Genomic DNA, 13,956 nt, shown 5'->3' on the forward strand with positions numbered 1-13,956 from the left:
GGCCTTTTTCATACTGTGTCCTTCAAAGAACACTGGAACCAGCAACATTTTCTGCAACACTGGGCATTTAACTATCCTTATTCTTGTATGTATGTATTATCTAAACCCAACATCTATTTCATCAGGCCTTTACTTGTGCTTAATTATTGCAATTCTGTGGCATAAGCTGAACAACAAAGCCTACACTTTCTGCTGGACAGCATGGCACACTGTAAAAATGTGCCATTTTATATATGTATACACATGTACATACAAACACACACACAGGCCCACAAGAACACTTCTTAATCTGCTTACATCCCAGTTTGCAGCTGATACAAACCCTACCATGCAAAAACACCCTAATAAACCTGAACAGAATCCGGTATAAACCATATCCGTCCCAATTTTATCCAATATATGCTTAGACTTTTAGCAGAGAATTGGAGTTGTGGCATATATATGAAAAGGCTTTATCCAAGCCCTTCGGCTCTGCAGAGGACCCAGCAGTGGCCAGCAGAGCTGCGAAGATGCTGCAGGGAGTGGAGCATCTCCCGTGTGAGGAAAGGCTGAGGGAGCTGGGGCTCTGGAGCTGGACAAGAGGACACTGAGGGGGGACTCATTCCTGGGGATCAATATGGAAAGGGGCAGTGTCAGGAGAATGGAGCCAGGCTCTGCTGGTGACAACCAGGGACAGGACAAGGGGCAATGGGTGCAAACTGGAACACAGGAGGTTCCACTGAAAGAGGAGAAGAAACTTGTTGGGGTGAGGGTGTCAGAGCCTGGCCCAGGCTGCCCAGGGGGTTGTGGAGTCTCCTTCTGTGCAGACATTCCAACCCGCCTGGACACCTTCCTGTGTAACCTCATCTGGGTGTTCCTGCTCCACGGGGGGATTGCACTGGATGAGCTTTCCAGGGCTCTTTCAACCCTTGACATCCTGGGATTCTGTGTCCCCTCCAAAGCAGAGCACCCATGTCCTCCAATGACCGTGATGATGGAGACCACCTGCCCCAGCGGCTTGAGCCCTTTCGGGCCACATCTGCCAGTGAAATGCAGCTCTGGACAGACGGCGTTTGCACAGACTCCCAGCTCGTTCTCTTGCAAATGTTTTGTACGCTTGTGGGCAAACTCCAAGCAGAGCCGTGAACTTCAGCACACGATTCTCTCTAAATATATTTCCCCAGAAATAGGCTCCTCGCAGCTGTGCAATTTCAATCACTGCTGCAGCGCCGAGCACGCAGACACATACAAAGAACTGGGACGCTCAAATGCCTAATAAGTTTATGCTAACTCATTGCAAAGGAAATCTGTATTCAGAACCCAGGGGACCATGATACAACATGTATGATATTATAATACAGGTGACTCATTGTGGAAACACTACTTTTTTGTTGTTGTTGTTGGGTTTTTTTTGTGTGTGTGTGTGTGTTTGTTTGTTTTTTTTTAATTTAGTATTAGTCTTTTTATTCAGGCCTGCAAGTTTTAATCTACATTGCTAGCTGTGTTCACCTGGTGTACTTCTGATGCCACACTTTCTCCTGTGAAATCTCTCTTTACAACTAGGGTTTTTAGGTCTCTTGAGATGCCCAAGCCTGTTCGCACCAGGAAAATCAGAGCCTCAGTTGGCAGCGGTCCCTCATGAATGCTATTGCAGACACAATTCTTGTGGCTGTGTCCCTATGTCCTCCAGCTAGAGCGAAACTAGAGGATGTGGAAATAAAAATGCCGCCCTTACTCCTAGCTCACAGCAGCTAATAGTGGGTCTTTATCAATGATGCTGATATAACAGATTATCTTGGCAAGCACTTCATCAAATGGAATCATTAATCTATTATAATTACCTAATCTTTTTCAAAAGCTTAAAAACTTCACTAAAGCGGACACGTTAAGAAACATTTTCTATAGGCACAATTTTATTTTACTTAACTTGTATGACCACGGTTTGCTATTCATTTTTGTTTCCATAAGAAGCGCCTAAGGTGAATTGAGAGCTGTTCTTTTTTGCTAGTTCATGACTCGAACATAGCCACATTTCTTTCCCCCAGTGTTACCGGTGAGGTTTGGCTGCAGAATCTGGATGGTAATTCATCAGTAGTTCAGCTAAGCAATTCCAAATCCTGAGACATAAAGTGTCTTTCGCTATGTTTAAGCTGATCTGTCTACTGCCATGTAAATATATACATTTATGCACGCATACGCTCTAAGTGCAATGACAGGTTTCTAGAGTACCTGCTGAAGTAAACTCTCGCTGTTTTCACACTATAAAAATACCTCTTCTCCTCATGCCAAGATCTTCTGCTCTGTTTTCACACCTTGCCTGGCAGAAGCCGACGCTTGCCAGGTGAAGCGCAGCAACACCCTCCCTTCCCAAAGCCCGAGGAGCCTCCAGAACACGTGTGGAAACCGCTCGTTTCCAGGGATAAGCTCAGTTCGGGTGGTTCTTTCTGCAATGAGAGCCTGGTTACCTGACACAGCCAGGAAGTCGTCGATGGACGTGATGTCGTCCACGGCGTCCGTCAGCACGCGGACCTGCTTCTCCCACTGCTCCTTGAAGAGATCCATGTTCTCCTGCGCCAGCTTGCTCTGGGGTTTGGCAGCCAGCGCCAGCGCCGCGTTGATCACCTGCAAAACACCTCTGGCTTTTTACAGCGTGCCCTTCACGAACCAATTCATTTCCATGTGTTTATCCAATGAGCTCAACAGCAAACAAAGCAAGTTTAATAACTTTTAAGGAACTCGGTGTTTAAACACAAGAGTGTTTATTCTGTTGCCCTCACATCCAACTCATTCCCTCTTCCACATTTATTACAGTTGCTTATTACAGGTAAGAACACTTGGCGAGTATTCACATGAGCCAGCTTCACCTTTCGTTAACAGCTCACGTTAACAGGTGTTGCTTTCTGTTGGTAAATATTTCAGACAGGCCGACATTTAGCACACTGGAGGTTGCGTTTCCTGAGCTACTCACCAGAACCTGAGAAACAAAGGCCAAAAAAGGACTGAGCTTACACCGTCTGAAGTAGAAACAACACGCAAATACAAAATGAAAGATTAATTTTGGATTTACCGTCTTTTCCTTAAAGCTTTCCTCTGTACCTTGTCAGTAACGGTTGCAATACATTAAGAATTCTGTTATGGCTATGGAAGAGCAAGATTAGCCCGGGAACAGGAGGAGAGGACATGATTTGATGCTTCTCCTAAACACCCCAATACTATTCATGATTTTCTTCAAACCCTAAGACTGTCATTTACTCCAGATCCTCATTTTTCGAAGCAGAACAAATGCTACACATACTGCAGGCTAACAAAGTTTATGCTGTGCAAACTAATTGGTCAGTGAAATGACCAAAAAAGCCTCTTTTTGTGGGAAGAAAGCAAGCTCAGAGCCCTGCTCCAGCAGAACCAGCTGGAGACACACCAGGCGAGAGGAACCAGCCACTGTCAGGCCAACTGACAGTTCAAACCTTGTTTTCAAGCCCCTGGGAGTTACAGCTGATGAACTTACAAGTTTAACGTGTAATTTTTCTTCTCTACTTCAGACCAGTATTAATTTCACCAAGTTGCCGAACGAAACAAGCAAGCCTGTTTTCCCAAAACCTGCTTTCTCTCCCTGCTTCATTTAAAAGTGTCACAAAGCATTTAAAAAAATAGATAACTCACTAAGCACGGAAACGATGGTGATGTCAAACGTACCGCGATGGCACTGAATGAATGAGGCAGGTAAGGAGGCTGACTTGCCCAGGGACGCAGCCATGAGCCCTGACTGAGGACAACCCACGGAAAACTCTCCGTGGCCCTGGAGATGGAGGCTGCGAGTCTGGGTCACCAATCACAACGAGCTCCATGGGTTTGATAACACAGACATATGCGAGAAACAACGTAGCACGAGTTGCAATTTGTTCAGGAGGCCCGTGGGGATGGAACGAGCCTTTGAACCTCGGTGACAACGACGGTGTCCGTCCGTCACACAGAACGGGGGGGCCGCTCCTCTGCTGTGCTCAGACAGACTGGCCACCAGCCACGCTGCTCCTGGAGATCGTGGCCCTCGAGTTCTGAAAGCCCCCAAAAAAGCCTTGCAACACCCGAGAGAATGATGTTTAAAAACTTCAAATTAAACACAAATAGAGGTTTTACAAAGGGAAACGTGTCTCTGCTCCAGAGCCCTGCTTCTTAAGTTTATCCACCGCCTCAGTCTGATTGATGTAATGAATTATCCACTTATCAATCAAAATCTAGATATCCACAGTTTTATGAAGATGAACCCAAATAACAAACGTCCTGGAAATAAAAAGGGTAAAGCAGACAATGCTCCAGAAATCTGCTCTCAGCCTCTATCCTGCCAGTAACTGTAACTACTGAGACAGAGCAGACGGGGGTACCAAGGGGCAGGACATCTTCTCCTGCTCTCTTCTGGCTGCCTGGGCAACATCAGATACGAAAACATCCTTCAAGCACTGGGACAGGTCAGCAGTGATGCCAAAGGAACATACGGCCTGGGTACCTGGGTGATGTATCTCTGGACAGCAGCAGCTGTCGGAACAATTAATCTTTGTCGACAGCACGTGCCCAGCTCCAGATGCCCCCATTAAGCAACTCTGCCAGGTAATGGAGGAGCTGTCATAGATACAGCAACTCAAACAGCCCATCGTCACGAAATCCACATGCATGTATTTTTAAAAATTGTCCAAGCAAAACCAGCATGTCAGATCTCCCTTCCAAGCATGCGTGTCTTGTGTTTGGAAAGCAGCCGGAGGTTCTAGAGATGTGGAAACTAAAGGTTATCCCGTGTCACTGTGGGAATAAAGACAAAGCTGCAGCTTGGGAAACCCACACAGGTCCGTGTGTGCTCAGGAAGAAATTCAAGACAGATGCAGTTCAACCGTCCTTTTTTGCAGCACATACTCTATTCTCATGTGCAAAGTGCTTCCAAAATCCTGGTAAAACCCTTCGCTCAATGGAGCATTTACGTGGGCAAGTTATCCCGGACGTGTCTCACCCGTAATATCCCAAAAACCTGCTAATTATCTATTTGAGTGCATTTTCCTGGTATCCAGTACAGTGAGCGATTTATTTTCCAACAAATGCATAGATAGGGGAAAAGAGAGGGATGCTGGATCTTAAATAGTCTGTGTACGCAGCAGGACTCCGGTTCGCTTATTATCTAAAAATGAACACTTGTGGGAGAGGGGGAAGGGGCTCATTAAAGTACACTATTGCTACTCCAAAAAACATGCAGCATTGGGCAACTCATCTAGAATATTAGTAACTCTTACAGGAAGGAGATATATATAGATAGGTATTTCAAAAAATAAGAAGAACACGGCCAGACTACCTGAAATGAAGCTGCTTCCATGTAAAACATTTGGCAATTTCAGGGAAATATTCTGTGTTTCTAGCTTTTGAAAACGCTGCCAGCGCACTGTGATCACAATGACTCACTGAAGCCGTGCAAAGAAAATAATCAAACAGGGACATTTTGAGACTATCCAGAAGGAAATGAAGCATGGCAAGAAAACACACTATTTTTATCGGTGCTTTGTGTCATGCAGCAATTGCAGTGTTGGAGTCAGACTGCCCAACGCTCGATAAGGTGGTTCCAGCGATTACTTGGAGTGTCTCTCCTCCGCCTCGCGGCTTCCAGGCCTTGGCAACGCGCAGCCCGAGATCAGGGATGTTTGGGATTCCAAGTGATGTCTCAATCTGCACCTCAAGTCCTCTTCTCATGTCTTGCATGGGAAGAACCTGCTTTTCAGTTATTTTATTTTCCCTATTGAAACTAAAGATGTCAGGCTGAATTGATCTATTTCAATGTTTGCAGGGCAGGGCTCACCAAGGCTCCCTGAAGAGCGACTTATGCTGCGGTTAGATGGACTGGGAGTAAACTAGAATCATTGGCTCACTCAAAATTAAGCTTTTTTAGGCTTAATTTAGTGTGGCTTCAAGCCTCACCTTAACAGCACCTCATCAGAGAGGCTGGAAGAAAGCTCCTACACAAGGGGGTGTTCCTGCAAAAAACAGTTTTGAACATCTGGCCCAAGGAAGAAACTTCAGTTGTGAGAAGAACACCACCACCTGTTGATTTTGCACTGCAGCCCCTGCTTGTTGTGCACACAGCAGCTCTGCGCTACAGGACTCCCCACTTCAATGGCTACAAGCACTTTTTCTTTCCTGCCTCAGTCTTTTTGCTCTTTACAGGAGACCTTTCTGCAGCTTAACTTTGCGCTGCCTCGGTTTTAGGATGCGACTGTGCCACATGACGGAGTTTTTCAGTTTCAAAAGCTCTGAAACAACCCCTCAGTCCTCTCCCCTCTCCTCACTGCGCACCTTTTCTTTACAACCAAAACAGCTGCTGTTCCTAAGTAACTTACTTGTTTATTTGTTTTAAAATAAAGACCTTAATTTACCATCTTTGTTGTACCATTTGGGTAATGAGTTGGAAAGTAGCTCCATGGCCTTCAAATCCAGGACACTTTGCCTTTGTAAAAAAAACCAAGCTGATAAAACAAGCACTCGCCTCTCTGAAAAGCCAAGCCCCAGCTGTGATGTGAAAATCAGTTTCATTCTGGAGCAGGTGAAAGGCAGAAGCAACCCAGAGACCTGGCCAGGCTGGCCGGGGCAGAGAAGAACCTGATGGAGTTCAATCAGGGCAAGCGCAGGGTCCTGCAGCTGGGGAGGAACGACCCCCGGCACCAGCACAGGTTGGGGTGACCTGCTGAAAGCAGCTCTGCAGAGAGGCCCTGCGAGTTGTGGGGGACAACAGGTTGGCCACGAGTCACCAATGTGCCCTGTGGCCAAGAGGCCAATGGTACCTGGGGTGTGAGGAAGAGTGTGAGCAGCAGGTCAGGGAGGTTGCTCCTGCCCCTCTGCTCTGCCCTGGGGAGGCCACGTCTGGAGTTGTGGGTCCAGTGCTGGGCTCCCCAGTTGAAGAAGGACAAGGAATTACTGGAGGGAGTCCAGCGGTGGCCATGAAGATCATGAGGGGTCTGGAGCATCTTTGTGATGAGGAGACACTGAGAGAGCTGGGGCTGTTGAAGAGAAGAGAAGCTGAGAGGGATCTGATCAATGGGATCAATAACTGAGGGTGGGTGTCAGAGGATGGACCAGACTCTGTTCAGTGGTGCCCAACGCCAGGGTGAGGGGCAACGGGCACAGACTGAAACACAGGAGGGTCCATGTGAACATGAGGAGAAACTTGTTTGCTGGGAGGTGCCAGAGCCTGGCCCAGGCTGCCCAGAGCGGGTGTGGAGTCTCCTGCTCTGAGACATTCAAACCCACCTGGACCCACCTGTGTGATCTGCTCTGTGACCCTGCGTGAGCAGGTGGGGCTGGGGATCTGCAGAGCTCCTGCAACCCAGCCAAGCCTGGGATGCTGTGAAATGAATTCAGGACCTCACCACCGAGCTGCCACAGCAGCTGAGCCCAGCCAGGGCTCTCCTTTTGCTCAGGTGGATTTTACCACCTGTCTTTTTCTGTATCAAAGCGAGCATAGCTTGCTTACAGGCAGTTTGTAAGAAGCTGCTCATAATCTAATTTTACATATGCCAGATGCCAAAGTTACCTCCAGCGTTCAGCCTACTCATGTCTCCTTCCCTGCTCCTAATTGCATTTTGCTCTGAGTAGAAAAAAGGGTTCATAAGCAGGACATTTAAGTCGCTTCCAGTTACATCCAACCCCAGCTTTGCATCCACATGTCTACGTGTGCTAACCCTCTACGTACTTCAATACAGCAAAAAGCACTCTGCAGACTCTGATGAGCTGAAATGCCTGGAAGCAAAACATACCGAAGATTGTTTTGCACTTCTCTAGCTATAATGGCAGTGACCAGCAAGTGTACGGAGGCTGATGCACCAAAAGAAGGAGGAAAAGTTTGCTTTGAGTTCCAATACTCTGTTCCAACGTACCAAAGGCACTCTGAGCATTGCACTTTCCTGCAGGTTGCACAGAGTGACTGTGGGTGTCTCTGCAGATATTTCCTCCTGTTGTTACGGTGCTACAATGACCAACAGATACACACTTTTACTAGAATAACACGACCTTTTCCAGGTTAGCATATACATCTGTGTCAAAGTATTTACTATTTGCATATCGTGTAGAGATAATTATCCTATCGACTTCCCCGCATATTGAAAAAGCATTTTCATTTGTAGCTAAGGATTGATATTACAGTACCAGTCAATGTAGAAGCTGCAAGAATGTTAGTGCCATTTGTTTTGGTGTTGATTTGTGTTGCATTTCACTGACTTCAAGTACAGGAGCTTTGAGGGTTTCAGGGACTCTGTGTGTTCCCTGGAAGCTATTGTGTACTGCACTCCACAGGTCCCACTGTGCTGTGACGGAAACAGAGTGTCCTTACACACTAACATACCTCCTTCTACAGAATTGAATCCCTCTCTCCTATTTTGCTTCTTTTTAACACATCAGTAACTGCTCGAGTTTCTAATTTCATATTTTGATGGCCACTCCTGTCCTGTACTGGCCCTTCTTCACAGCAAGCCTGTGCCATACAGAACCGCAACCCAAGTGTTCCTTTTCTTATGTAAGTATTTCTACTCAATGCCAATAACATGCTTCAAGCACCTGTAATTAAAGAGTCTGGAGACAGAGCTGCTAGTTAGCACATTCGAAAAATCTGTCAGTCTTTCAAAAAGAAGAAGAAAGGGGACAATTATTCAATATTAAGCCTTTACTGCAAGAAAAATGAAGTTGTCTCCTTCTCCACCAGCCACCGGAGAAGCGGCAGGAACTGGGGACTCCAGGAGAGAAACCCGCCAGTCACGGTTGGGCTTGCTTGATTTGAAGGGTGGGCAGGAGGGGTATTTTGTTCCTCCAGCATGCCGCAACTTTGAAACAAAAGGGTTTGCACTATTTGGAACCTCTAATGGGATTCCTTGTGCCTCAGTATTTTGTCTGTGTCAGTAGGTGTGATCAGCGTATGTAACCATCTGCCTCATCAGAAATCTATAAGCAGCAAATTGCTTTTCAAGCATTTCCAAACTGGAATGTAAGGATGTGGAACAGCAATTACTAAAACAAGATGTTAATAAGAGAAGAGCCAATTTATTTGTATTTAAAAAAGAAAAAGTAGCTTAATCCAAGGCTGATTTGGAGTCTGTTCAATGGCCCCTCTTCCTGGAAGGTGCAGGGGCCGCTGAGCCACCCCAGCCCCACTGTGAGTGCACGGGGACGTGACTGGACGGGACGGGGACCTGGTGCCCTCCCCAGGTTTCCAAGGAGATGAGCTATTTGGACAGTGGAGGAGAAGAGGAGAAAGGCCTCCTGGACAGGAGCACAGCCCCGCGTGTCCGTGCCAGGACGGACAGGTCTATCTGAAATATTGTGTCCAGCTGTGGCCCCTCAGTTCCAGCAGGACAGGGAACTGCTGGAGAGAGTCCAGCGCAGCCACCAAGATGCTGCAGGGAGTGGAGCATCTCCCGTGTGAGGAAAGGCTGAGGGAGCTGGGGCTCTGGAGCTGGACAAGAGGACACTGAGGGGGGACTCATTCCTGGGGATCAATATGGAAAGGGGCAGTGTCAGGAGGATGGAGCCAGGCTCTGCTGGTGACAACCAGGGACAGGACAAGGGGCAATGGGTGCAAACTGGAACACAGGAGGCTCCACTTAAAGATGAAAAGAAACTTGTTTGGGGTGAGGGTGGCAGAGCCTGGCCCAGGCTGCCCAGGGGGTTGTGGAGTCTCCTTCTGTGCAGACATTCCAACCCGCCTGGACACCTTCCTGTGTAACCTCATCTGGGTGTTCCTGCTCCTTGAGGGGATTGCACTGGATGAGCTTTCCAGGGCCCCTCAACCCCTGACATTCTGTGGTTCTGTGATCTCACTCCCACAACCCACCTCCCAGCACATGATCGGTCTCAATGGCAACAGGCTCCAGTTTGATGGCAATAATTATTTTCCACAACTCCCAGCCTGACTGCAGTTTGGTGAGAAGCCTATCGATGAACGTCACGGAGGCTTTAAAGCCCGGGAAAGTCAACATCCAGGTAGCGAAAGCAGACAGTGGGCTGTCACATCAAAAGGCTGAGCAATGCTCTGCCTTTCAAGAGCTGTGCTGGGGCATTTCACTGTTGCTTTCTAGACACCTACAACTTGTATGATCAGAAACACTCCTGCAGTTAAGCTCTCTTCTCAGACATCTTTAATTCAAAATGCTGTTACAAAACAGCTTTCGCAAGCTCCCAAAGCAAGTGCTTCTTGGAAACAGGACTCAGATGCCAGAGTTACAAGTGAGGATCCAGGTTCTCAAGTCGCAATACACAAAATCTTGCACTAATTTACCGCGGGCAAGCTCTGTGTTTAGCAAGAAGGCACAGAAAACTTCCCCCAGCGCTCTGCTAGGCAAATGCAAGCACAGGCAACTATTCCAAGCATGTCACATCAGTACTTTTCCATCTCCATTATGAAAGACATCTTAAGCATTTTTAAAACCATTTCACTGTAGTGATGGAGAACTTTTGCTGTTCGGTCTCAGCCCACGGAGCCAGGCCTGTTTCTCCAGCACCTCGCAAGGCGCAGAGCTGCGGGACTGCAGGAACGCCTGCGAGATGCCGGACAATTAGTTTTGCTTTGATATCCAGACTTTCAGCAATGCATGCCCTCAAAAACAGGAAAAAATGCAGGCAGGCTTGTAAGTCACGGCTTCCTTTAGACCAACACCTGTGCGCCTCTGCTGCTGCCTCACACCTCCCTGCAAAGCCAGCCCAGCACACGTCACCCCGCCGGCTCCAGCTCCCCCGCACCATCCAAAGGGAGCTCTAAATATCACATTAAGTCTTCAACTTCACATTAATTTCTGAGTTAATTGGCTGGGGACTCACAAACAGGCAGGATGATGTTACTCTTGAGGAAGAGCTGATCTTCAGTAACAGCCACGCTAAACAAATTTCACTGCTTGCTTTTGTAGATGCTTTTCCGATGGGAAACTTTCTACATCTTCTTTTTGCTCCAAGAGTTACAGTTCAAACCTGAGAATGCCTGAAGGCGTAGGTGACACGGGCAGTGAGTGACTTCGTGCCCATACCCACAAGCCCTCCGGGTTTTCCCCAAGTGCTGCGTGTTCCTCGCTCCCGCTGCCAGCTCTAAAAGGATAGTTATGGCACGAGACCGAGTAACTGCTCGATTTGAGATACAGCTTTTATAATTAACTCTACAGATTGATTTCTGCAGAAATCATTCTTTAACCAGGAGTTCCCTACTCCCAGAATGGCCTCTACTCAGCTAAGCTATTTAAGAGGTTACCTGGGGACTTACAAGTGCATTAAATTTCAGTTTCATCCTTCCAACTACAGCAATACCTTGAATTTAATTTCATACATCATATTTCTGTGTGATATTGATACAGTCACTTGAGTTTCAGAGACTATTGTAATTACTGATTGACTTGACTCATTCCAAATCCAGCATCCTCCTGGAAAAACACCATCTATGCCAAAAAAAAAGGCAGCAGAGCAGATAATATTGGCTTAAATCTGTATTTTATGCCTAATTCACACGTTTGTTCAGCACAGCCACCTAAAAGGATTCAAGAAGCAGCTGTGAATCTCATCGGGAATAAACTGCAAAATAAACAGACAATTGTCCAAAAAAGGAAACAAACCCCCACTGTGCCGCTCTTTATATCCAGGAGCGTTTAGATTATACAGAACAAGCAAAGTCTGGGGGCTTTTCAGAGATGCGGCTGAGAAGGACGGCACAGGACCAGCTTCTGTCCTGATGGGAGGAAACACGCATCTCCCCTGTAAAACAGTTTAGATAAGTGCTCCTGATCACCCCTCAGGATTCCCAACAAGTTTAAATACTCTGGGAGCATTAAAGAATCAACCAGAGGACATGTAATGTAATATAAAAGCGTTCTTTCAAGTGCTAAAAACAGCTGTGGAGTCATTGACTAATCTCATGGTGATAACCTTGCCATTAAGGCAGTGGAGCGGGAATTGGAAGTTCAGATGTGTGACCTTTATAAAGCCAAAATCCATCGGTTATTGCCCTTGTCCATTTACAGATAATCAAGGCTTCCAATGTGTGTTAAATGTATTATCCATAATCCCCAAAGCCAAAGGTTAACAATGGCACTTCAGTAGATGTGACTAGAGTTTGGTGACTACTGACTGTACTTTGGTAATTATTTCAGGTTGACATGGTGTTTATTTTATAAAGGAGTAGGTTTATTTCAATAAGTAGTTGTTGGAAAAGCAAAGACCGAATGAGTTTGAAATACACAGAGCTTCATTAATGGGGATGGGAAAACACCCCCACAGACTTGGACAACTACCAGAAACACTTAGATTCAAATAAACCCTAATTTTCTTAAGATGATTCTTTTCAAAAACATCAGTGTTTGTTTGCAGCAACATGCATTACACACCCATATTCTTGAAGAAAAAAATTACATCCAGCCCAGTTGGTGACTCGAACAAAGAGCAAGCCCTTCTAGCAGATAAGATGTATTTTTAAAAGCTTTTCCTTCCACATGCTTTGTTCCAACTGTAAAAATTGACCTTTGGATGTACCAGCCACACACACCACTTGCCCCAGAGCGGGGAGGCGAAGAACCGCGCGGCGGATGCGCCGGCCGGGGCTGGTCCTGAGCAGAACCACTGCCCCTGGACCACCAGCGGCCTCCCAGGTGGTGCTGAATGGCTCCTGTTCGGGTGCCTGTCTTCAGCCATTCAATAGCATCCTTACTGCAAAGTGACAGAAAAGGCAAAATAGCCCTGGTCCTCCTCCAAAACTCCCCTGCTGCTGAGGCAGGCGCAGGTCAATGTATCTCTCTGCCTTTCGACTGCTTTTAAAAGGACCAACGTATATTGGAAAACCTGAAAAAAATCCGAATAACCCTGACACAACACACCTTGTTTTCATAAAATGCCATTTGATCCTTTTTTTGAGTACATATTTTCCATTAGCTCCTCTTCACCATCAACAGCTTACTTTAGACCTGAATTTCCTATTGCTTTAACAAATGTAAATTACAGGAATCAACAGTGCACTGTAGTCTTCAGGGGTTCACTCAAGTATCTAGCTGCTGACATTTCAAACATCAGGGCTGTCAAAATGGAAAAGGATAGTCTAGTGCTCATATAAACCTCATTTCCTTGTTTCCATTAAAAAGGTATTAATTAAAAGGTAGTCTTAGCCAGGTTCAAACTCGTCACGCACAGCCAGCTTCCTCTGATCTCGCTCTACAGAGAAGAGTTTTTTCTGGCATATTTATATTCTACCCAGGCAAGAAATAATATATCTATAATTCATCTTACAGCCTGCACAGGAGCAGCGGTAGCGTCTTCACAAGACACCTTCCTGCAACAGGAACTGTAAACCAGTGATCGGTTTAGTCTCTCGCAAGTTAGAATGCCCTGGCCAAATTAATTAAAGCTATTACATCAAAAAGGCCCATGCGTATCACTAATCACTTTGTCATGTACTTTACGGTTTGGGTCTTGATGCCTACTCTGCATTTTGTACTCTACACATATTAAGGAAAAAATCAAGTTCTGCAGCAAGTCCACAGAGAGCTCCAAGGCCAGAGTGTGTCCTAAGCAGGCCCACTGCCCAGCTTAGCCAGGCTGAGTTCTGTTCCCCAGCCCGTCCTTACCTGGGGACACAGGGTTTCCAGCTGGCTGGCTGACATGCGAACCAGCTTCACACCTTCTTCGTTGTTCGAGATGGAACAGGCCAAGTTGGCAACCTGTGTCAGAGCAGGGAGAGAACAAAACACAACTGTTAGCATTAGCTTTTATCTCCCTCTGTAGGAAACTTTCTACCCACCCCCAACAGTGACCAGTAACCCATCATGGAATACAAAGTGTCCGTATGACATCTGTTCATTCTCTAGCCATAAAACCATAACACATCAGACCATAAAACCATAGTCATTCCAATAAGACAGACAGATCATTGTTACCACTGTTTTGGTTAAGTTCTCTCCAGTAAAATGTACAAAAGCATCAGTGGCAGCGCTTGAA

The 13,956-nt window shown here is 46.4% G+C and overlaps 1 protein-coding gene across 4 annotated transcripts in view; it reads right to left on the reverse strand.

Annotated features, from left to right (window-relative positions):
• Positions 1 to 13,956, reverse strand: part of CTNNA1 (catenin alpha 1) — a 113,880-nt gene that overhangs the window by 18,114 nt on the left and 81,810 nt on the right. For all 4 annotated transcript variants that reach the window (XM_080353515.1, XM_080353517.1, XM_080353518.1 and 1 more), the window contains 2 exons: positions 13,587 to 13,679; positions 2,445 to 2,601 (listed from right to left, as the gene is read on the reverse strand). In XM_080353515.1, coding sequence (XP_080209641.1) covers positions 2,445 to 2,601; positions 13,587 to 13,679 — 250 coding nt within the window. The remainder of the gene's footprint in view (positions 1 to 2,444; positions 2,602 to 13,586; positions 13,680 to 13,956) is intronic.

The sequence above is a fragment of the Nesoenas mayeri genome, assembly GCF_963082525.1.
Source record: "Nesoenas mayeri genome assembly, chromosome: 14".
Classification (NCBI taxonomy): Eukaryota; Metazoa; Chordata; class Aves; order Columbiformes; family Columbidae; genus Nesoenas; species Nesoenas mayeri.